Source organism: Staurois parvus, unplaced genomic scaffold (genome assembly GCF_062004578.1).
Source record: "Staurois parvus isolate SC_StPar_1 unplaced genomic scaffold, SC_StPar_1.0 ptg001789l, whole genome shotgun sequence".
Classification (NCBI taxonomy): Eukaryota; Metazoa; Chordata; class Amphibia; order Anura; family Ranidae; genus Staurois; species Staurois parvus.
Genome location: NW_028319585.1, coordinates 141,267 through 166,191, shown reverse-complemented (window position 1 = coordinate 166,191; position 24,925 = coordinate 141,267). Strand labels below are relative to the sequence as shown.

Sequence of the window (24,925 nt, the reverse complement as noted above, 5' to 3'; positions counted from 1 at the left end):
CCCTGCAAGAGCTTAGAGATTAGGCTTCACTGGACCACTGCATGGAGTTTACAAGAGCGTAGATGGGAGGCTTCACAGGACCACTGCATGGACCCTGCAAGAGCTTAGAGAGGAGGGTTGCCAGGACCACTGTATGGACCCTGCAAGAGCTTAGAGAGTAGGATTCACAGGACCACTGCATGGACTTTACAAGAGCTTAGATGGGAGGCTTCATTGGACCACTGCATGGACCCTGCAAGAGCTTAGAGAGGAGGCTTCACAAGACCACTGCATGGACCCTGCAAGAGCTTAGAGAGTAGGCTTCACAGGACCACTGCATGGACTTTACAAGAGCTTAGGTAGGACACTTCACAGGACCATTGCATGGACTTTGCAAGAACATAGGGATGAGGCTTCACTGGACCACTGCATGGACCCTGCAAGAGCTTAGAGAGGAGGCTTCACAGGACCACTGCATGGACTTTGCAAGAGCTTAGAGGGGAGGCTTCACAGGGTCACTGCATGGACTTTGCAAAAGCTTAGAGAGGACACTTCACAGGACCACTGCATGGACCCTGCAAGAGCTTAGAGAGGAGGCTTCACTGGACCACTGCATGGACCCTGCAAGAGCTTAGAGAGGATGCTTCACAGGACCACTGCATGGACTTTGCAAGAGCTTAGAGGGGAGGCTTCACAGGACCACTGCATGGACCCTGCAAGAGCTTAGAGAGGAGGCTTCACAGGATCACTGCATGGACTTTGCAAGAGCTTAGAGAGGACACTTCATTGGACCACTGCATGGACCCTGCAAGAGCTTAGAGAGGAGGCTTCACAAGACCACTGCATGGACTTTGCAAGAGCTTAGGTAGGAGTCTTCACAGGGCCACTGCATGGACCCTGCAAGAGCTTAGGGAGGGGCATTCACAGGACCACTGCATGGACCCTGCAAGAGCTTAGGGAGGGGCCATCACAGGACCACTGCATGGACCCTGCAAGAGCTTAGGGAGGGGCCTTCACAGGACCCCTGCATGGACCCTGCAAGAGCTTAGAAAGGACGCTTCACAGGACCACTGCATGGACCCTGCAAGAGCTTAGGGAGGGGCCGTCACAGGACCACTGCATGGACCCTGCAAGAGCTTAGAAAAGACGCCTCACAGGACCACTGCATGGACTTTGCAAGAGCTTAGAGAGGAGCTTCACAGGACCACTGCATCAAGAGCGAGGAATAAGGTATTACACACCCCTAGACTGAGCCAGCAGTTAACCCTTGCAGTGCAGGCAGAACCACAGGAAGGGTAGATTTTGTCTAATTCCCAGAGTTGGGCTTTAAATGCCAATGCATCAGAAAGATTAAATCCTGAAGTCGCCTCCACGGCTATTAGGGAATTTTTAGTAATCTCGGGTTTTTCCTTAGCTAAGCACACAAGGACTTTACTATTTTTATCCTTTTGCTTTTAAATCCTCTGTGACTGATGCAGTCGGTATTTTGGGCGAGGAAGTTCATTTAGGCCATATGGCTGAGAACGTTGTCTGCCGCCTGATATACGATTTACCTGAATTATCAGTTTTATATATAGGCTGCAACAGCCGGGCCTTCATTTCTGCACGTAGCAGTGGTGGAGTATGCCAGAGCAGGTACAGTATCCATCCCATAATAGTACAGTATCCATCCCATAACAGTACAGTATCCATCCCATAATAGTGCAACATTCATCCCATAATAGTACTACACTCACTGGCCACTTTATTAGGTCCTCCTTGCTGGTGCCAAGAAGATCTCCCCCACACCATGACACCACCACCACCCCCCTGAACCGCTGATACAAGGCAGGATGGATCCACCACACCATGACACCACCACCACCCCCCTGAACCGCTGATACAAGGCAGGATGGATGCACCACACCATGACACCCCCCCCCCTGAACCGTTGATACAAGGCAGGATGGATCCCCCACACCATGACACCACCACCACCAGCCTGAAATGCTGATACAAGGCAGGATAGATCCACCACACCATGACACCACCACCACCAACCTGAACCATTGATACAAGGCAGTATGGATCCACCACACCATGACATCACCACCACCAGCCTGAACCATTGATACAAGGCAGAAGGGATCCACCACACCATGACACCACCACCACCAGCCTGAACCGTTGATACAAGGCAGGACGGATCCATGCTTTCATGTTGTTTATGCCAAATTCTGACCCTACCATCTGAATGTTGCAGCTGAAATCCAGACTCATCAGACCAGGCAACGGTTTTCCAATCTTCTATTGTCCAATTTTGGTGATCCTGTGCGAATTGTAGTCTCAGTTTCCTGTTCTTAGCTGACAGGAGTGGCACCCGGTGTGGTCTTCTGCTGACAGGAGTGGCACCCGGTGTGGTCTTCTGCTGACAGGAGTGGCACCCGGTGTGGTCTTTTGCTGCTGTAGCCCACCTGCTTCAAGGTTGAACGTGTTGTGCGTTCAGAGATGGTATTCTGCATACCTTGGGTGTAACGAGGGGTTATTGGAGTTCCTGTTGCCTTTCTATTATCTGGAACCAGTCTGCCCATTCTCCTCTGACCTCTGACACCAACAAGACATTTTCCTCCACACAACTGCCACTCACTGGATATTTTCTCTTTTTCGGACCATTCTCTGTAAACCCTAGAGATGGTTGTGCGGGAAAATCCCAGTAGATCAGTTTTTGGAATACTCAGACCAGCCCGTCTGGTCCCAACAACCATGCCACGTTCAAGTTACTTAAATCCCCTTTCTTCCCCATTCTGATGCTCGGTTTGAACTTCAGCAAGTCGTCTTCACCACGTCTTGATGCCAAAATGAGTTGCTGCCATGTGATTGGCTGATTAGCAATTTGTGGTACAGGTGGACCTAATAGAGTGGCCAGTGAGTGTATATCTATCCCATAATAGTAGAATATCTCTGATTAATCCTTATGCTGCTAGTATTAGTAAATAGATAGGAAGGTACTGTAAGGATTTGTTTTATACTTTTTGTTCTTTTACATTTATTTAGCATCTTCCTGGTTTCTGGCCCAGGCCAAAATGATGTCATACATCCCCAGGAGTCTTCATAGGAGGAGGGGCTTTCTCAGCCAAGGACACCGTTCTGCCTGCATGGCTGAGCTAAGGGCAGATGGAGTCCAAAAAGTAAATGCTTCTTGGATCATCATCTGCTGTTACTCAAGATGGCCTCAGCTAAAAATGCTTGGGGGGGGGGGGGGTCAGAATTAGTTCTTAGTAAAATATACCATAGAGACTTGGATGGATGGAGCAATGGATGGATGGAGACATGGATGGATGGAGACATGGATGGATGGCTGATTGGAAACATGGATGGAGACATGGATGGATGAATGAAAACATGGATGGAGACATGGATGGATGAATGGAAACATAGATGGATGGAGACATGGATGAATGGATGAATGGAAACATGGATGGATGGAGACAGATTGATGGATAAATGGAAACATGGGTGGATGGAGACATGGATGGATGGATGAATGGAGACAGGGATAGGTGAAGACATGGATGGATGGAAACATGGATTGATGGAGACATGGATGGATGGATGGAGACATGGATGGATGGAGACATGGATGGATGGAGACATGGATGGAAACATGGATGAATGGAGACATGGATGGAGGGATGGATGGGTAAATGGAGACATGGATGGATAAATGGATGGAGACATGGATGGATGGAAAGAGACATGGATGGATGGGTGGATAAATGGAGACATGAAGGGATGGATAAATGAATGGAGACATGGATGGATGGATGTAGACATGAATGAATGGAGACATGGAAGGATGGATAAATGGATGGATGGAAAGAGACAGGGATGGATGGATAAATGGAGACATGGATGGATGGATAAATGGATGGATGGAGACATGGATGGATGGAGACATAGATGGATGGAGACATAGATGGATGGAGACATAAATGGATGGAGACATGGATGGATGGATGGATGGATGGAGACATGGATGGATGGAGACATGGATGGATGGATGGAGACATGGATGGATGGAGGCATGGATGGATGGATGGAGACATGGATGGATGGATGGATGGAGACATGGATGGATGGATGGAGACATGGATGGATGGAGACATGGATGGATGGAGACATGGATGGATGGATGGATGGAGACATGGATGGATGGATGGAGACATGGATGGATGGGGGGAGTTTTCTTGCAATATTAAAAGTGTATGAAATAAGTTTCCCAGACACAGTCCGGTTCCCATTCACTCTCATGACTCCAGGATTTGGATCGGCGCCATCAGATGCCCTATTAAAAGGAGATCAGCGGGCTGCAGTGGAGCATGCTCTGTATGGCCCTGGGGGAGGGGAGGGGAGGGGGAGGGGAGGAGGAGGTTGGATTGCTGGGAAGATGTTTATTGAGCCACAAACTAGATGCACTGTCTGTGTGATGGAGATCTGAGGGCAGCAGGGGGCGCTCTTTATCCAGGACTTCTCACTCTGGATTCACACAGATGAATGGATGGAGATGATATTTACTTTTCTTGGAGTTCTGCTTTAATATCCAGATCTCACCTTTACCATCCCCCCTCCCCCTCCTCCTCGGGGCACACTGATCCTGACTTTGAAACCGTGCGACTTACAGTGAAGTCGCACGATTTCAAAGTCCTATGGCATGCCAAGTGGCACCCGGTGTGACCAGGGACTAATGCCGGCCATACACGGGTCGAAATTAGACAGTTTTTTCTGCGAAAAATGGGACCTAAGAATAATCGGCCGATTTTCGCTCTGTTAGTGGGGTCAATGGCACCGGCCGATTTTCGTGGTCCCTCCCCTTATCGGTGATCGGTTCATGTTGGAAAATTCTTGAAAAACGATTTTCGACTCCATGATGGTCAAATCGTACGATCGTTTTTTCCGAAAAGAATATGCGCCATGAGCCGTGGCCTGGAAGGAACAGAATTGTCGCCTGTTATATGGGGGGAACTTTATGACTCGGTCGGCCGATTTTTTAAATCATTGATGGCGCCATCGGATTACCGAGCCAACGACGTTTTTGATTTTCGGACGAAAAATTGTTTGGAATTCGACCCGTGTATGGCCTGCATTAGGCTGCGTGTGCTATAAGTGTACTCCTCCTTTATGTACACCATTCAAAAACGACACTTCTGTTGAAAAAGAACCCCCCCCCCAACAACACATCCCCCCCCCCTAACAACACATCCCCCCTCCGGGTGTTCTATTCACATCGCAGGGATTGTAACAAACTATTCCACATGAAAGAAAAATATATTTAAAATATATTTTAAAAATATTCTTCCCAAATATATTGACATATATTTGAAATACTACAATTTTGGCCGTATTCCATATATTTCAAAATATATTTCAATAAATAAATATATATATATACACTGTATGTTGAAATGCATTTTTATTACAAAATATATAAAAAAATATTTTTAAAAATACATTTCAAATATACTGCATGTCTTTAAAAATACAAATCTACATTTTTGGAACGCATTCACAGATATATGTAAAAACATACGCTAAAATGACTATTTTTATATGTTAAAAAAAATCTGAAGAAGATATTAAAAAAATATATATTTTTAAAAATATTTTTCATATATTTTGTAATATATAAAAACACATTTCAACATGCAGTGTGTATATGTATATATATATTTATCAAAATATATTTTGCATGTTGAAATGCATTTTTATTACAAAATATATGAAAAATATTTTTAAAAATACATTTCAAATATACTGCATGTCTTTAAAAATACAAATCTACATTTTTGGAATGCATTTACAAATATATGTAAAAATATATGTTAAAAATACTTTTTTATATGTTAAAAAAAATCTGAAGAATATATTTAAAAAATATATATTTTTAAAAATAGTTTTCATATAGTTTGTAATATATATAAAAAACACATTTCAACATGCAGTGTGTATATATATATATATTTTAGCGAATTATATTTTGCATGTTGAAAGGCGTTTTTATTACAAAATATATAAATATATGAACAATATTTTTTTAAATAAGTTTCAAATATACTGTATATCTTTAAGAATACAAATCTACATTTTTAGAATGCAGTTACCATTATATGAAAAAATATACGCTAAAATGACTTTATTTATATGTTAAAAAAAATCTGAAGAATATATTAAAAAAAATATATATTTTTAAAAATATTTTTCATATATTTTGTAATATATAAAAAACACATTTCAACATACAGTGTGTATATGTGTGTGTATGAATATATATATATTTATTTATCAAAGTATATTTTGCATGTTGAAATGCGATTTTATTACAAAATATATGAACAATATTTTTTAAAATACATTTCAAATATACTGTATGTCTTTAAAAATACAAATTTACATTTTTGGAACGCATTTACAAATATACCCGTATTTGCCGGCGTATAAGACGACCCCCTACTTTTCCTGCTAAAATGTAGTGTTTGGGCTATACTCGCCGTATAAGACTACCCCTCTTCCAATGCACATCAGTGGGAGGAATAGTGCCCCATCATTGGTGTCAGTGGAAGGAATAGTGCCCCATCATTGGTGTCAGTGGGAGGAATAGTGCCCCATCATTGGTGTCAGTGGGAGGAATAGTGCCCCATCATTGGTGTCAGTGGGAGGAATATTGCCCCATCATTGGTATCAGTGGGGGGAATAGTGCCCCATCATTGGTGTCAGTGGGAGGAATAGTGTTCCATCATTGGTATCAGTGGGAGGAATAGTGTCCCATCATTGGTGTCAGTGGGAGGAATAGTGCCCCATCATTGGTGTCAGTGGAAGGAATAGTGCCCCATCATTGGTATCAGTGGGAGGAATAGTGCCCCATCGTTGGTGTCAGTGGGGGGGAGGAATAGTGCCCCATCGTTGGTGTCAGTGGGAGGAATAGTGCCCCATCATTGGTGTCAGTGGGAGGAATAGTGCCCCATCATTGGTGTCAGTGGGAGGAATAGTGCCCCATCATTGGTGTCAGTGGGGGGAATAGTGTCCCATCATTGGTGTCAGTGGGAGGAATAGTGCTCCATCATTGGTGTCAGTGGGAGGAATAGTGCCTCATCATTGGTAACAGTGGGAGGAATAGTGCCCCATCATTGGTATCAGTGGGGGGAATAGTGCCCCATCATTGGTGTCAGTGGGAGGAATAGTGCCCCATCATTGGTGTCAGTGGGAGGAATAGTGCCCCATCATTGGTGTCAGTGGGAGGAATAGTGCCCCATCATTGGTATCAGTGGGAGGAATCGTGCCCCATCATTGGTGTCAGTGGGAGGCATAGTGCCCCATCATTGGTGTCAGTGGGAGGAATAGTGCCCCATCATTGGTATCAGTGGGAGGAATAGTGCCCCCATCATTGGTGTCAGTGGGGGGGGGGGATAGTGCCCCATCGTTGGTGTCAGTGGGGGGGAGGAATAGTGCCCCATCGTTGGTGTCAGTGGGAGGAATAGTGCCCCATCATTGGTGTCAGTGGGAGGAATAGTGCCCCATCATTGGTGTCAGTGGGAGGAATAGTGCCCCATCATTGGTGTCAGTGGAAGGAATAGTGCCCCATCATTGGTGTCAGTGGGGGGTGGAATAGTGCCCCATCATTGGTGTCAGTGGGGGGGGAATAGTGCCCCATCGTTGGTGTCAGTGGGGGGGAGGAATAGTGCCCCATCGTTGGTGTCAGTGGGAGGAATAGTGCCCTATCCTTGGTGTCAGTGGGAGGAATAGTGCTCCATCATTGGTGTCAGTGACACCAATGATGGGGCACTATTCCTCTCACTGACACTTGCTGACCCTGTTCTAGTATGGTGCTGCTGTAGCCAGCATATGTAGTTGCAGCAGCACCTCTACACTGAACACTTACCTGCTGGTCCTGCACTCGATTTTCGCGGGGCCTCTCGGCTCTGCCCCCTCGCCGGTAATTGGCCGCCTGTGTGCCTTTCCTGAGCTACAGTTCTGGCGGCCAATCACCGGTGAGGAGGCGGAGCCAAGCAGCCGCGCGAACATCCAGTGGCCGTACTGAAGGAACAGCCGCGCTTCCTGGACCGGATCGTCGTGGGACTGGAGCCAGGTAAGAAACAGCCCCTGCACTTAGTGTCCCTTCCGTTGGAAGGGGGGGGGGGCAGCGGCAGCACCGCGCCGCCCCACTAAAAAGTGTCAGTATGCTGTATACCGGCGTATAAGACGACCCCCGACTTTTGAGAAGATTTTCAAGGGGTAAAAAGTCGTCTTATACGCCGGCAAATACGTAAAAATATATGTTAAAAATACTTTTTATATGTTAAAAAAAAATCTGAAAAATATATTTAAAAAATATATATTTTTAAAAATAGTTTTCATATAGTTTGTAATATATATAAAAAACACATTTCAACACGCAGTGTGTATGTATGTATGTATGTATGTATGTATGTGTGTGTGTATGTGTGTATGTATGTATGTGTGTGTGTGTGTATGTGTGTATGTATGTATGTGTATATATATATATATATATATATATATCTCGAATTATATTTTGCATGTTGAAAGGCATTTTTATTACAAAATATATAAATATATGAACAATATTTTTTAAAAAAACATTTCAAATATACTGTATATCTTTAAAAATGCAAATCTATATTTTTGGAATGCATTTACAAATATATGTAAAAATATATGTTAATATTACTTTTTTATATGTAAAAAAAAATAAAATTTGAAGAATATATTTAAAAAATATATATATTTAAAAAAATATTTTTCAGATATAAAAAATGCATTTCAAAATGCAATATATATAAAACATTTTTAATTTATTTTTTATTTAGTTAGTTACATATATTTAGAAATAAATGGAATACGGCCAAAATTGTAGCATCTCAAATATGTGTCAGTATATTTGGGAAGAATATTTAAAAAATATATTTCACATCTATTTTTCTTCCATGTGGGTATGTTGCAGATTCCGACCTTTTGTGTATTGTGAAGAAATATCTGTTCGTTTTCTGTGTCTGTGCGCGCAAGTCATGCGTACCGCTGAAAACACTCGATAAACGTCGCACAAACGCGCTTCGCAGAAGGAAATAAATAATGACATGCATGCTGTAATTAAGTCGCGCTCCAGGAATGCGGAATGTGAGGAAGGTGTATGATTTTAACTGGTTGCCAAGGAGCAGGTGGCCGCCGCGTCCTTAACAACCGATGAGTCATCTGCTGTCGGCGAGGTTCCCCATTGTCAGCTGAATGTAAAGAAAAGAATTGCTGAAAAAAAAGCGCCAGAATTGAAAAAAAAAACTAGTGTGGGGTCCCCCCCAAAATCCATACTGGACCCTTATCTGAGCATGCCGGTCAGGAATGGGGGGGGGGGGTGGAATGAGCGAGCGCCCCCTACTTCTGAACCAAACCAGACCATATGCACTCAACATGGAGGGGGGCTCCCCCTTCCCAAAGCAGCTTTTCCTCATGTTGATGAAGTCAAGGGCCTCATCCTCCTAACAGTGGCTGGGGGGGGGCAGGATCTTGGGGCCCCCTTGTTAGAAGGGGCTTCCAGATTCTGATAAGCCCTCCCCACCTGCAGAACCCCACAACTATCGGCCAGAGTTTTGGGGAAGAGGCCCTTGTCCTCATTAACATGGGGTCAAGGTGCTTTGGTAAGGGGGAGCCCCCCTGTCCAAACTCTGAACCCCCCCATGTTGGGGGCATGTAAGCCCTCCCCACCCGCAGATCCCTACAACCACCGGCCAGGGTTCTGGGGAAGAGGCCCTTGTCCTCATTAACATGGGGACAAGGTGCTTTGGTAAGGGGGAGCCCCCCTGCCCCAACACCCCCTCCCCATGTTGAGGGCATGTAAGCCCTCCCCATCCGCAGAACCCCACAACCACTGGCCAGGGTTCTGGGGAAGAGGCCCTTGTCCTCATTAACATGGCGACAAGGTGCTTTGTGGTTGGGGGGCTACTCTAGCCCTAGAGGACGTCTTTTAATGACGAAACATGTCAGGCGGAGCCTCCCTCTGACGTCATCACGCTTTTTTGCCACGATTAGCGGCGCTTTCTCGCATTTGCATTTTTTAGCGCTTTTTTTTAACCAAAAAATAATAATTTTTTTGGTACAAAAACATGTCCAAAAACGCTGGTTTGCGGCGTTTTGCCGCGTTTTTCAGCGTTAGAGTATTTTTACAGCTAAAAAACTCCTCTAGAAACCCGCTAGTTTTGTTTTTTTGTTTTTCAGCCAAAAAATGTTGATTTTTTGGCTGTCGTTGTGCGCACGGACACATGGGATAACACGCTGGGGGGGGGGGGGGGTTACTGGCTGCAGAAAAACACACCAAACGCCAAGAACTGCTGCTGTAAAACGTCCCGTGTGCGTGAGGACTTATTGGCTATGGTTCATGTCTATGTGGACTTTTTGTTATTGTTTTTTTTTTGTTTTTGATATTTCGACTAACCTTTATGTATATTTGAGGTGAATTTTTTAGCACATTGAGATTTGACCTATTCTCCGCCTCGATCGCTCTTATGAGCGGTGAGGGTCTTCATAGGGCTCCTAGATCATGCATGATATTTTAGGTTACTTTGACCGCATATCACGGTTGCTCACACGTTTTTATGATTACTGTACTCTGTGTATTCAATCAATTTATTTCAAATTTTGATCGCCCTTCAGAGGGGTGAGGGTCTTCATAGGGCAATAGGTTTGCACTTTAGTTCAACTATTACAGTGTTTTATTTTCAGTTTTTGATCGCTTTTCAGAGGTGTGTGTCCCCATAGTGCTCATAATGTGCCCCTAGCGCAGTATCCATTTGAATTAGGATTTTTCTATGTAGTGCTGTCCTGGGGGGAAGAATCATAAATTGCGCCATGACGTCATATAGCGGCGGATGCCGTATTTCAGTAGCGAGTTTTTAGTGAATTTATCTTGTGACGTGTTCGGGGGCCATGAGACGCCGATCGGTGAATGGAGTCCGTGGGCTCTTAGCTGTAGATGTCAGTTAGGGGGCAGCTTCGGTGGGAGCCGGGGCCACCATGCTATGGGAATGAAGGGCCCGTGTTCTGTCTTGTAGACTGTGGGGGGCAGGAAATGCCACGGCTGGGAATTGACAACGAACCAATCACACGTGTTCTTCCTTCTTCACAGAGAGATGCGAAGGGCCAGCACTTGTTCGACCTCCTGTGTCACCATCTGAACCTGCTGGAGAAAGATTACTTCGGAATCCGATATGTAGATCCTGACAAGCAGAGGGTGAGTGAGGCCACCTGTCACCGCGTGATACTCTGTATGTACAGTACGTGTGCGTGATACTCTGTATGTACAGTACGTGTGCGTGATACTCTGTATGTACAGTACGTGTGCATGATACTCTGTATGTACAGTACGTGTGCGTGATACTCTGTATGTACAGTGCGTGTGCATGATACTCTGTATGTACAGTGCGTGAGCGTGATACTCTGTATGTACAGTGCGTGATACTTTGTACAGTGCGTGTGCGTGATACTCTGTATGTACAGTGCGTGATACTCTGTATGTACAGTGCGTGTGTGCGTGATACTTTGTATGTACAGTGCATGTGTGTGATACTCTGTATGTACAGTGCGTGTGCGTGATACTCTGTATGTACAGTGCGTGTGCGTGATACTCTGTATGTACAGTGCATGTGTGTGATACTCTGTATGTACAGTGCGTGTGTGTGATACTCTGTATGTAAAGTGCGTGTGCAGAATACTCTGTATGTAAAGTGCGTGTGCATGACACTCTGTATGTACAGTGTGTGCGATACTATGTATGTACAGTGCGTGTGTGTGATACTCTGTATGTATAGTGCGTGTGCGTGATACTCTGTATGTATAGTGCGTGTGCGTGATACTCTGTATGTACAGTGCGTGATACTCTGTATGTACAGTGTGTGATACTCTGTATGTACAGTGCGTGATACTCTGTATGTACAGTGCGTGTGTGTGATACTATGTATGTACAGTGCGTGTGCGTGATACTCTGTATGTACAGTGCGTGTGCATGTTCATGATACTCTGTATGTACAGTGCGTGTGTGTTATACTTTGTATGTATATTGTGTATGATTCTTTGTGAGTACACTATATTGCTCCCAGTATTGGGCTGCTGGCCTTCCCACACACATGACCTTTAATGGCCCCCCAGTCTTAGTCCTTGGGTTCAGTATTGAGTTGGCCCCGCCCTTTCCACACACATGACTTTTATTGGCCCCCCAGTCTTAGTCCGTAGGGTTCAATATTGAGTTGGCCCCGCCCTTTCCACACACATGACCTTTAATGCCCCCCCAGTCTTAGTCCCTAGGGTTCAATATTGAGTTGGCCCTGCCCTTTGCAGCTATAACAGCTTCAACTCTTCTGGGAAGGCCGTCCACAAGGTTTAGGAGGGTGTCTATGGGAAGGTTGGACCATTCTTCCAGAAGCACATTTGTCAGGTCAGGCACTGATGTCGGGGGAGGAGGCCTGGCTCGCAGTCTCCGCTCTAATTCATCCCAAAGGTGTTCTATGGGGTTGAGGTCAGGACTCTGTGCAGGACAGTCAAGTTCCTCCACCCCAAACTGGCTCCTCCATGTCTTCATGGACCTTGCTTTGTGCACTGGTGGGCAGTCATGTTGGAACAGGAAGGGGCCATCCCCAAACTCTTCCCACAAAGTTGGGAGCATGAAATTGTCCAAAATGTCACCTTAAGAGTTCCCTTCACTGGAACTAGGGGGCCAAGCCCAACCCCTGAAAAACAACCCCCACACCATAATCCCCCCTTCACCAATCTTTACACTTGGCACAATGCAGTCAGGCAAGTACCATTCCCCTGGCTACCGCCAAACTCAGACACGTCCATCGGATTGCCAGACAGAGAAGTGTGATTGGTTACTCCAGAGAACACACCTCCTCTGCTCTAGAGTCCAGTAGCGGCATGCTTTACACCACGGCATCCGACGCTTTGCATTGCACTTGGTGATGGAAGGCTTGGATGAAGCTGCTCGGCCATGGAAACCCATTCCACGGAGCTCTCTACGCACTGTTTTTGGGCTCATCTGAAGGCCACACCAAGTTTGGAGGTCTTTAGCTATTGACTCTGCAGACAGTTGGTGACTTCTGCGCACTGTGCGCTTCAGCATGCGCTGACCCCGCCCTGTCATGTGACGTGGCCTACCACTTGGTGGCTAAGTGGCTGTTGTTCCCAGTTGCTTCCACTTTGTTATAATCCCACTAACAGTTGAGCGTGGAATATTTAGTAGCCAGGAAATGTCACGGATGGACTTATTGCCCAGGTGGCCACCTATCACGGGACCACGCTTGGAGTCACTGAGCTCCTGAGAGCGACCCATTCTTTCACCAATGTTTGTAGAAGCCGTCTGCATGCCTAGGGGCTTGATTGTATACACCTGTGTCCATGGAGGGGATTGGAGCACCTGAATCACATGATTGGGAGGGGATTGGAACACCTGAATCACATGATTGGGAGGGGATTGGAACACCTGAATCACGATTGGGATGGGATTGGAACACCTGAATCACATGATTGGGAGGGGATTGGAACACCTGAATCACATGATTGGGATGGGATTGGAACACCTGAATCACATGATTGGGATGGGATTGGAACACCTGAGTCACATGATTGGGAGGGGATTGGAACACCTGAATCACATGATATGGAGGGGATTGGAACACCTGAATCACATGATATGGAGGGGATTGGAACACCTGAGTCACATGATTGGGAGGGGATTGGAACATTTGAATCACGATTGGGAGGGGATTGGAACACCTGAATCACATGATTGGGAGGGGATTGGAACACCTGAATCACGATTGGGATGGGATTGGAACACCTGAATCACATGATATGGAGGGGATTGGAACACCTGAATCACATGATATGGAGGGGATTGGAACACCTGAGTCACATGATTGGGAGGGGATTGGAACATCTGAATCACGATTGGGAGGGGATTGGAACACCTGAATCACATGTTTGGGAGGGGATTGGAACACCTGAATCACATGATTTGGAGGGGGGGCCAATACTTTTCGCAATATAGTGTATGTGTGGCTGTTTTTAGAGTCCTGTACAATTTTCACTCCGGTTCAGGTGAATTTTCAATACACTTTACAAATTTGCACCTGAACCGGTGAACCAAACCGCACCATAATCCTTAAAAAAAAAAAAAATCATACTAAAACTGGCCCCTCACGTATGTGAACCCGGTACTTGTCATCTATTTTGGGAATTGCTGTTGCTCAGTCCAAGCTGCGCCAACATTAATTCCATAGTACAGCCAGTAGGGGGCAGCAGAGTTATAAAAATGTATCTGTCTTCTGATTTTCAACTTGAATTTAAAAAAAAAAATGACTGCATTTCCCCGGGTGAACGCGTTAAATGGACGCGCTTGTTTGATGTTCATTCCTATTTTATAGTTCTAGGATGTCGTGAAATGGCAATTAGGATAAAACTCTGTAATGTGCTAATAATGTGGTCCAATAATCGTGATGCGCCAGGTTTTTAGTTATGTGTCTTCTCTTTTGATTTTTTTTCAGCACTGGTTGGAGTTTACAAAAGGGATCGCCAAACAATTGAGATGTAAGTCACTTCCCACAGATGTCTGTTAGAGGCCATGAGGCGGTGCGGGAAACATCCGTGACCGCAGAGATGTATTTATTTTCAGAGGAATGAAACAGAATAAATACAAAGTAAACGGTAACCGCTGAACAATGTATATAACCAGAGGCGTCCTTAGGGTGGGTGTCACCCAGTGCGGTAACACTTGGTGACACCCCCTCCGACGATCCCCTCAGGATGGATCGGATCTGCGGATTGAGCATAATGGATTGGAGTCCGATCCATTATGCTCCCCAATCCGCAGATCCCATCCATCCTGCGGGGATCGTCGGGATGCAACCTATACGGGGTGACACCGGACCCGCTCCACGAAAAGGTAAGTTGTAAAGCAAGCCGACGATCCCCGCAGGATGGATCAGCGAATTGGGGAGCATAATGGATCGGAGTCTGATCCATTATGCTCAATCCGCAGATCCGATCCATCCTGCGGGGATCGTCGGCTTGCTTTACAACTTACCTTTTCGTGGAGCGGGTCCGGTGTCACCCCGTGCGGTAGGTGTCACCCCCCGCTCCTGCCTCAGGACGCCACTGTATATTAGCTCTTCACCTCCAGAAGGTTTTACCCCCTCTTCATTACCAGGGCATTTTTTTTTGCTATTCAGCACTGCACTACTTTAATTGGTAATTGTGCGGTCATGCAACACTTTACTCAAACTAATTTTATATAATTTTTTTTTCTCACAAATAAAGCTTTCTTTGGTGTTATTTGATCACCACTGGATTTTTAATTTTTTTTTGCGATATATAAACAAAAATTAAAAAAAAAACCCTACATTATTTTTTACTCTCTATAAAAGATATCCAATAGAAAAAAATTGAAAAAATCAAATTTCTCAGTTTTACTCTAAGTACTGAAATTGTTTTTATGTTTCTGTATTTTTTCCTTTTTTGTTGTTTTTTTTTATAAAAATACAAAATAAAAATTATATAACCTTTTAATATGTTTGGTATTCATGTTCATGCACCCGGAAAGTCCCATCTTCTCTATTGAATATTTGAAAATTTCTTCATAGATTTTGGCAATCTATGTATTCTGCACCATGTCTTTGGTAAAAAAAAAAAAAATCCCAATATATGTATATTGTTTTGTTTGTGTGAAAGTTATAGTGCCTACTACAAGATATATACAGTATTGGAATTTTTTTGGGGGGGGGGTTTATACTACTAATGGCATTATCAGTGACTTATAGTGGGACTGCAATAGTGCGGTGGGCAATCCGACACTAACTGATGCTGGTGGGAGGACTGAAGACTGCCGCTGACATCGCCAGTGACAATAATACAGTGATCAGTGATAATGCTATACACTGTACTAATGACACTGGCTGGGAAGGGGTTAACGTCTGGGGGCGATCAAGGGGTTAAATGTGCGCCTAACAATGTGTACTGTGTGCTGCTTTTACTAATAGATCTCTACGTTTCTCATCCCTGATTGTCAGTAAGTGGCTCTGGGCTGTGATTGGACACAGCTGATCAGCAGGTCCCAGCCATGAATCAATGGCTGAGATTTGCTGACTCCCACTGTGTACAATCACAGTGGGTGTCACCAGGGGGGGGGGGGTGCAGGCAGTAACAGTACCAGTACATTGCTGTGTCTGCACGGGCTGCTCATTTGCAGTACATTGCAGGCTGGTGGTCCCGAAGTGGTTACCCAGAATTACATTACTCCACCAGTAATGCTTCTCCACCACAAATATTACTCCACCCTCAGCTGCCCGTTTCCCTCTTCTATGGCATGCCTGCTCTGAGGAGCTGAGTATCTCTCACTGGCTTCTTCCTCTCTCTGCAAATGCCCAAAGTCAAAATTTGATGGAATGGGGAGGGGTGCAGAATAGACACAGCCTGACTGGCTAAGTATCAGATGAGTGCTCTCCCTGTCTGAGGCCCCCCCCCCCCCATTGGACTGCTGTGTATGTCTCTGGACATTTACAGGTTGGAGAAACCCTGCTGGGGGGGGGGGGGAGTGTTCCTTGTATCAGGGGCCCAGTCTGCAGTCTACCTGCGGTCATCACAACAAGCAGGAAACCTGGGCTCCAAATCGTGAATCTTTTCTCCATGGCGCCTGGGGCGGCTGCTGATGGGGGTGCTATGAGAATTTTTGGGGGTGCTATAGCGCCCCCAATCACCAACCTAGTGCTGCCTCTATACATAGTAGACAGTAGTAGAAATCTAAAGGGGATTGTACAATCAGATTGTACAGTGCAGTGGTCTCCAAACTGCGGCCCGAGGGCCAGATGCAACCCTCTGCTAGTCTTTACCTGGCCCTTGGAGAACATTCCCCCCCCACCGATGATACGAGGCACTCTACCCCCCACTGACACCAACAGTGGGGCGTAACTCCTGCCACTGACACTAGTGATGGGGCATCACTGCTCCCACTAATACCAGGGATAGGGCACTACTCCTCCTCCTACTGACCACCAACCATGAGGCCATTTTTATTCTCACTAATGGTGGGCCCGGAACATTTTCTACTTCCACTGGCCACAATCCGGCCCCCCGTAAAGTCTGACGGACAGTAAACTGGCCCTTTGTTTGAAATGTTTGGAGACCCCTGGTGTAATGTATAATGAGGAAGCGAGAACTGCACAAGCACCAGCATTTAGTTATCTCTGAGTCCAGGAAGTAGATGGGGACTCTGGATGATGCCTAATAAAAGATGGGGCTATCCTTCTGGAGACAAGAGCAGATATAAGCATTGTGAGGAGTACTGTGATCTCTGCAAGACTACACACTCACCGGCCACTTTATTAGGTCCACCTGTTCTATTGCTTGGTATCATAAATTGCTAATCAGCCAATCACATGGCAGCAACTTCATGCATTTAGGCATCTAGATGTGGTGAAGACGACTTGTTGAAGTTCAAACCGAGCATCAGAATGGGGAGGAAAGGGGATTTAAGAGACTTTGAACGTGGCATGGTTATTGGTGCTAGACGGGCTGGTCTGAGTATATCGAAAACTGCTGATTTACTGGGATTTTCCCGCACAACCATCTCTAGTGTTTACAGAGGTCCGAAAAGGAGAAAATATCCAGTGAGTGGCAGTTGTGTGGAGGAAAATGCCTTGTTGATGTCAGAGAAGAATGGGCAGACTGGTTCCAGATGATAGAAAGGCAACAGAAACTTTAATAACCCCTCGTTACATCCAAGGTATGCAGAATACCATTTCTGAATGCGCAACACATCCAACCTTGAAGCAGATGGGCTACAGCAGCAGAAGACCACACCGGGTGCCACTCCTGTCAGCTAAGAACAGGAAAAGGAGGCTACAATTCACACAGGATCACCAAAACTGGACAACAGAAGATTGGAAAAACATTGCCTGGTCTGATGAGTCTGGATTTCAGCTGCGACATTCAGATGGTAGGGTCAGAATTTGGCGTAAACAACATAAAGCATGGATCCATCCTGCCTTGTATCAATGGTTCAGGCTGGTGGTGTCATGGTGTGGTGGATCCCTCCTGCCTTGTATCAATGGTTCAGGCTGGTGGTGGTGGTGTCATGGTGTGGTGGATCCATCCTGCCTTGTATCAACGGTTCAGGCTGGTGGTGGTGGTGTCATGGTGTGGTGGATCCATCCTGCCTTGTATCAATGGTTCAGGCTGGTGGTGGTGGTGTCATGGTGTGGTGGATCCATCCTGCCTTGTATCAATGGTTCAGGCTGGTGGTGTCATGGTGTGGTGGATCCAACCTGCCTTGTATCACCGGTTCAGGCTGGTGGTGGTGGTGTCATGGTGTGGTGGATCCAACCTGCCTTGTATCACCGGTTCAGGCTGGTGGTGGTGGTGTCATGGTGTGGTGGATCCATCCTGCCTTGTATCAACGGTTCAGGCTGGTGGTGGTGGTGTCATGGTGTGGTGGATCCATCCTGCCTTGTATCAATGGTTCAGGCTGGTGGTGGTGGTGGTGTCATGGTGTGGTGGATCCAACCTGCCTTGTATCACCGGTTCAGGCTGGTGGTGGTGGTGTCATGGTGTGGTGGATCCATCCTGCCTTGTATCAATGGTTCAGGTTGGTGGTGGTGGTGTCATGGTGTGGAGGATCCATCCTGCCTTGTATCAATGGTTCAGGCTGGTGATGTCATGGTGTGGGGGATCCATCCTGCCTTGTATCACCGGTTCAGGCTGGTGGTGGTGTCATGGTGTGGGGGATCTATCCTGCCTTGTATCAGTGGTTCAGGCTGGTGGTGTCAAGTTGTGGGGAGATTTTCTTAGTTACAGTACATTAGGTGTGCCTAACAATGTGGCTGGTGAGTGTATATTCCTCTTAGGGTTCTAAAAAGAGAACTGCCACCTGCTAAGTACCTTATTTTTTTTGACAATCTGTACATAGAACTGACACACGGTAACTGCGATCCTAGCATTTTGCGCAGTTCCATTGACTTCACTGAGGTGGTGGTGCCGCCTGCGAAAATCAAGCAGCCAAGTTAAACTTGGCGTGATGTGCGCAAAGCATTGCGGCCATGGCATGCGTGCGATTCCCTCTGATTACCTTGTTAGGCTTTGAAAATGCTGCTGAACTGCCCATTTTTACCGCCTCTGTGAATGAGGCCTTCACACTACGTACCGCATACATCAAACATTACAGAACGTGTCTGATGGACGGTCCTCTTTAATGTGAAAGCAGAGTACTCTATAGCAGAGATTCTTGTTTTGTGGGATCCAGTTGCACGGCATTGAGCTTTCCTTCTTCTCTTTTCCAGCTCGCCCGCCATTCATCATGTGCTTTCGAGTGAAGTTCTATCCTCCAGACCCAGCGGCTCTAAAAGAAGAAATCACCAGGTGAGTGCTGATGGTCGCAGGAACAGTTTTGTTGTGATTTCACATACATGGAATATCATGCAAATTGCAAGAAATCGTTCAAAATCTTCACAAGTAGCAATAAAGTCTTCAGAAATCGCGTTGAAATTGCACACAAATCGCACGATTTTAAATCACAGCGGTGGGATTGGTGAAGGTTCCCTGCTATCAAGGCCTATGAGCAGGGCTGTGGAAAAGGGGGTAACACCAGTCCTGCTGTATGGGGCCCAGGCCAGCAGGGGGGCCCAGGCAACTAGGTGAATTGGATGTGGGCAGGGAGGGTGTTTAGCACAGCATGGAGGGCAATTACTGCAACCGATCCCCTGTATTGGATCTCTACAGCAGCTGACAGCCAGCGAGAGGGAGAGGAGAAGAAGCCGGCTTTAAGCTGTGCATCATACGTTTCCCCCTGCTGCCCAAGCCCCCCTGTGTGCCCCCCCCCACAGTGCTGCCGGCTTCCCTCCTCACTCTCCCACCGCCAGCTGCAAGCACACAGTAGGATCTTTGGAGAGTGGGACAGGGGTCCAGTAAGTATGTCACATTTGCCAGCCCTTTCCTTTCCTGAATGAACACAATGAGTGATCATTACTGAACTGAAGCATAGTAAACAGTCTTTTTTTTGGGAGAGGGAGCAGGGCCCCGTCAGGTTGGCTGTATGGGGCCCTGTGGTTTCTAGCAGCGGCCCTGCCTGTGAGCACTATCCCCCCCCTCTCTGTATTCTACTGTTGGGGATGGATACTCCCTAGCCACTTTATTAGCTCCATCTGTTCTATTGGTCGGTAACACAGATTGCTAATCAGCCAATCACATGGCAGCAACTCAATGCATTTAGGCATTTAGACGTGGTGAAGACGACATTCTGAAGTTCAAGCCGAGCATCAGAATGGGGAAGAAAGGGGATTTAGGTGACTTTGAACGTGGCATGGTTGTTGGTGCCAGACGGGCTGGTCTGAGTGTTTCAAAAACTGCTGATCTACTGCACCAGCGGTTCAGGCTGGCGGTGGTGGTGTCATGGTGTGGTGGATCCACCACACCATGACACCACCAGCCTGAACCATTGATACAAGGCAGGATGGATCCACCACACCATGACACCACCACCAGCCTGAACCATTGATACAAGGCAGGATGGATCCACCACACCATGACACCACCACCACCAGCCTGAACCATTGATACAAGGCAGGATGGATCCACCACACCATGACACCACCACCAGCCTGAACCATTGATACAAGGCAGGATGGATCCACCACACCATGACACCACCACCAGCCTGAACCATTGATACAAGGCAGTATGGATCCACCACACCATGACATCACCACCAGCCTGAACCATTGATACAAGGCAGGATGGATCCATGCTTTCATGTTGTCTATGCCAAATTCTGACCCTACCATCTGAATGTTGCAGCTGAAATTCTCTCACACAAATCCCCCCTCCTAGCACAAATCCCTTCTAGCACAAATCCCCCCAGTCACCCTTCCCAACACAAATCCTCACCCCCAATTTCCCCTCCCAGCACAAATCCTGTCCCACAAATCTCCCCTTGTAGCCCAAATTTCCCCCAATCCCCCTTTTAACCCAATTGCCCCTACCCCTTCCTAGTTAAACCCCCCACCCACAATCCCTCTCTTATGCCAATCCCCTCTCATCCCCCTTCCCAGCAAAAATCCTCTCCCACAAATCTCCCCTCCTAGCACAACCCCCCCCCCTTTTATCACAATTCCCCCCTTCTAGCTCAAATACCCCTCTTAGCCTAATCCCCCTTCCCACACAAATACCCCCCAATCTCCTCTTCAAGCACAAATACAGTCCCACAAATCCCCCCTCTTTGCCCCAGTTCCAAGCCCCCCCCCCCACCCACCAGAGCACCCGCTGGTCAGCCCTGGTACTGCAGCCCACACGGCAGGTGAGTCCCACCACCAGTGCTGAGTCCATTCCAGACAGTGGGGATGAGGTTTTGATGTTGGTGTGCTGGGCCTTTTTTTTCTCCACACATAGTGTTGTGTGTTCTTCCCAAACAACTCAATCTTGGTTTCATCTGTCCACAGTATATTTTGCCAGTAGTGCTGTGGAACATCCAGGCGCTCTTTTGCAAACTTCAAACGTGCTGCAATCTTCTTTTTGGACAGCAATGGCTTCCTCCGTGGTGTCCTCCCATGTACTCCATTCTTGTTTAATGTTTTCCTTATTGTAGATGTGTCAACAAAAATGTTAGCATGTGCCAGAGATTTCTGTAGGTCTTTAGCTGACACTCTGGGATTCTTCTTTACCTCATGCAGCATTCTGCGCTGTGCTCTTGCAGTCATTTTTACAGGACGACCACGCCTAGGGAGAGTAGCAACAGTGCTAAACTTTCTCCATTTGTAGACAATCTGTCTTACCGTGGACACATGAACATCAAGGCTTTTGGAGATACTTTTGTAACCCTTTCCAGCTTCATGCAAGTCAACAATTCTTGATCGTAGGTCTTCTGAGAGCTCTTTTCTGCGAGGCATGGTTCACATCAGACAGTGCTTCTTGAAACCAGTAAACCCAAAACAGGTGTGTGTTTTTTAAGGGCAGGACAGCTGTCAGCAACACATCCAATATCATCACACTGATTGGAGTCAAGGTTGGCTCACTCCTGGCTCCAATTAGCTCTGGGAGAAGTCATTAAGCTAGGGCCTCACATACTTTTTCCTCCCTGCACTGTGAATGTTTACATGTTATGTGAAATTAAACCATGGCAACATCTAATGTTTGTGTAGTATTATGTTCAGCAGACTGTGTTCTTCTATTGTTGTGACTTAGATGACGTTCAGAGCACATTTTATGCCCAATTCATGCAAAACTCCACGTAATCCCAAGGGGTTCACATACTTTTTCTTGCAACTGTATACAATTCTCCTGACTTAAGGTCCACTCCCCCTCAAGAGCTGGGAGGTGGTGCAAGTTGTGTTGTGCTCTCCCATCCTGCTTTAAGATCGCTCCTCTATTCCTCTATACAGCAGATGAGAAGGGGTCGCTCTTACATGAGATCGCTCTTTCATTACCCACAAACTTATCTCCCAGCAGCAGAACACATAGGTAGGGGGTGGGTACATTTAGTGTACAGCCAGATGTAAGAGCGACCCCTTCTCATCTGCTGTATAGAAGAGCATCTTATGACAGTAGCAGAGCACAGCCCGCACCTCCTCCCCGCTCTCTGCCGCTGTCATTTGTCCTGTCACCTTCACTTCACTGTACCATGCTGCCCTCCGCTTGTCCTGGCCCTTAGTGTGGGGATGGGAAGAGGGCATCATCAGCCGGGCACAACATTCGTGGGAAGGCCGGCCTGGGGGGGGCACAACTAAATTCTGGGGGTTTTCACAAACCTTGTAGTGAGAACAATAGTCGTAGGGCCATCATTCATGCCTAACTCTAAATTGAAAACCTGTAAAGGCCTTCAAAGTGTTGCCTACGGACAATTTTGAGCACCATAGTTTTTCAACATTTCACTGGCATGAATTTTTTAGGCTTTGCCTGCTTGGTATCTACACGGCTCAAAAAAATGAAAGGAACTCTTTGAAAACCCATCAGATCTCAAAGGGGAGAAATCTCCTGCTAGATCTCTATACTGACATGGACGGGGTAATGTGTGAGGAATGTAAGGACGCCCCATCGTTTGGTGGAAATGATCGACCTACAGAGGACTGAAATCAAAGACACCCCGAAAATCAAAGTGAAAAACTGATGCAGCAGATGAGTCAATATTGCTGAAATGTCATTGCAGCAACTCAGAATGGCCCTCAGTAGTCTGTGTGGCCCCCACGTGCTTGTATGCATGCCTGACAATGTCGGGGGAGGCTCCTAATGAGACCATGGATGGTGTCCTGCGGGGATTTCCTCCCAGATCTGGACCAGGCCATCACTGAGCTCCTGGACAGTCTGAGGTGCAACCTGGCAGTGTCGAATGGACAGAAACATGACATCCCAGAGGTGTTCTATTGGATTTAGGTCAGGTGAGCGTGGGGACCATTCAATGGTATCAATTCCTTCATCCATCAGGAACTGTCTGCATACTCTCCCCACATGAGGCCGGGCATTGTCGTGCACCAGGAGGAACCCAGGACCCACTGCACCAGGAGGAACCCAGGACCCACTGCACCAGGAGGAACCCAGGACCCACTGCACCAGGAGGAACCCAGGACCCACTGCACCTGGAGGAACTCAGGACCCACTGCACCAGGAGGAACCCAGGTCCCACTGCACCAGGAGGAACCCAGGACCCACTGCACCAGTGTAGGGTCTGAGAATTGGTCCAAGTATTTCATCCCGATACCTAATGGCAGTCAGGGTGTCATTGTCTAGCCTGTAGAGGTCTCTGTGTCCCTCCATGGATATGCCTCCCCAGACCATCACTTACCCACCACCAGAACGGTCATGTTGAACGATGTTACAGGCAGCAGAACATTCTCCACGGCTTCCCCAGACCCTTTCACGTCTGTCACATGTGCTCAGGGTGAGCCTGCTCTCATCTGTGAAAAGCCCAGGATGCCAGTGGGGGACCTGACAATTCTGGTGTTCAATGGCAAATGCCCATCCAGCTCTATGGTGCCGGGCAGTGAGCACAGGGCCCACTAGAGGACGTCGGGCCCTCAGGCCACCCTCATGAAGTCTGTTTGATTGTTTGGTCAGAGACATTCACACCAGTGGCCTGCTGGAGGTCATTTTGTAGGGCTCTGGCAGGGCTCATCCTGTTCCTCCTTGCACAAAGGAGCAGATACCGGTCCTGCTGATGGGTTAAGGACCTTCTGCGGTCCTGTCCAGCTCTCCTAGAGGAACTGCCTGTCTCCTGGAATCTCCTCCATGCTCTTGAGACTGTGCTGGGAGACACAGCAAACCTTCTGGCAATGGCACATATTGATGTGCCATCCTGGAGGAGTTGGACTGCCTGTGCAACCTCTGTAGGGTCCAGGTATGGCCTCATGTTACCAGTAGTGACACTGACCCGAGCCAAATGCAATACCAGTGAAAAACAGTCAGAAAAGATGAGTAGGGAAAAAATTGTCAGTGGCCTCCACCTGTAAAACCATTCCTGTTTTGGGGGTCGTCTCATTGTTCCCCATCTAGTGCACCTGTTGTTAATTTCATTAACACGAAAGCAGCTGAAACTGATTACCAACCCCCTCTGCTACTTACCTGACCAGATCCATATCCCAGGAGTTTCATTGGCTTGATGCTAGACTCTGATTATAAAGGGTTCCTTTTCATTTTTTTGAGCAGGGTATTTACTTGACACAACTCCATCTTTTAGATTTTAACAATTTGGGTAATAAATTGCATTTGTGTGCAGTAAAATTAAATTTAGTGCTTTCATGACGTCATGAGTTTTCCATACAACTAGACCCTTGGATATGCCTACTTGGTCCTCCTGAGTCTTTAGAACACTTAGGATCCAAACTGAGGGGCCAACCTTACCACAATAGAAAGCTGAGATTAATAAATTGCTTCTGTAAAA

At 46.7% G+C, this 24,925-nt stretch overlaps 1 protein-coding gene across 2 annotated transcripts in view; it reads left to right on the top strand.

The window, feature by feature from the left end:
- Positions 1-24,925, top strand: part of FRMD5 (FERM domain containing 5) — a 170,408-nt gene that overhangs the window by 60,805 nt on the left and 84,678 nt on the right. For both annotated transcript variants that reach the window (XM_089663860.1, XM_089663859.1), the window contains exons 2-4: positions 11,144-11,248; positions 14,556-14,598; positions 19,341-19,419. In XM_089663860.1, the coding sequence (XP_089519986.1) occupies positions 11,144-11,248; positions 14,556-14,598; positions 19,341-19,419 (227 nt within the window). The remainder of the gene's footprint in view (positions 1-11,143; positions 11,249-14,555; positions 14,599-19,340; positions 19,420-24,925) is intronic.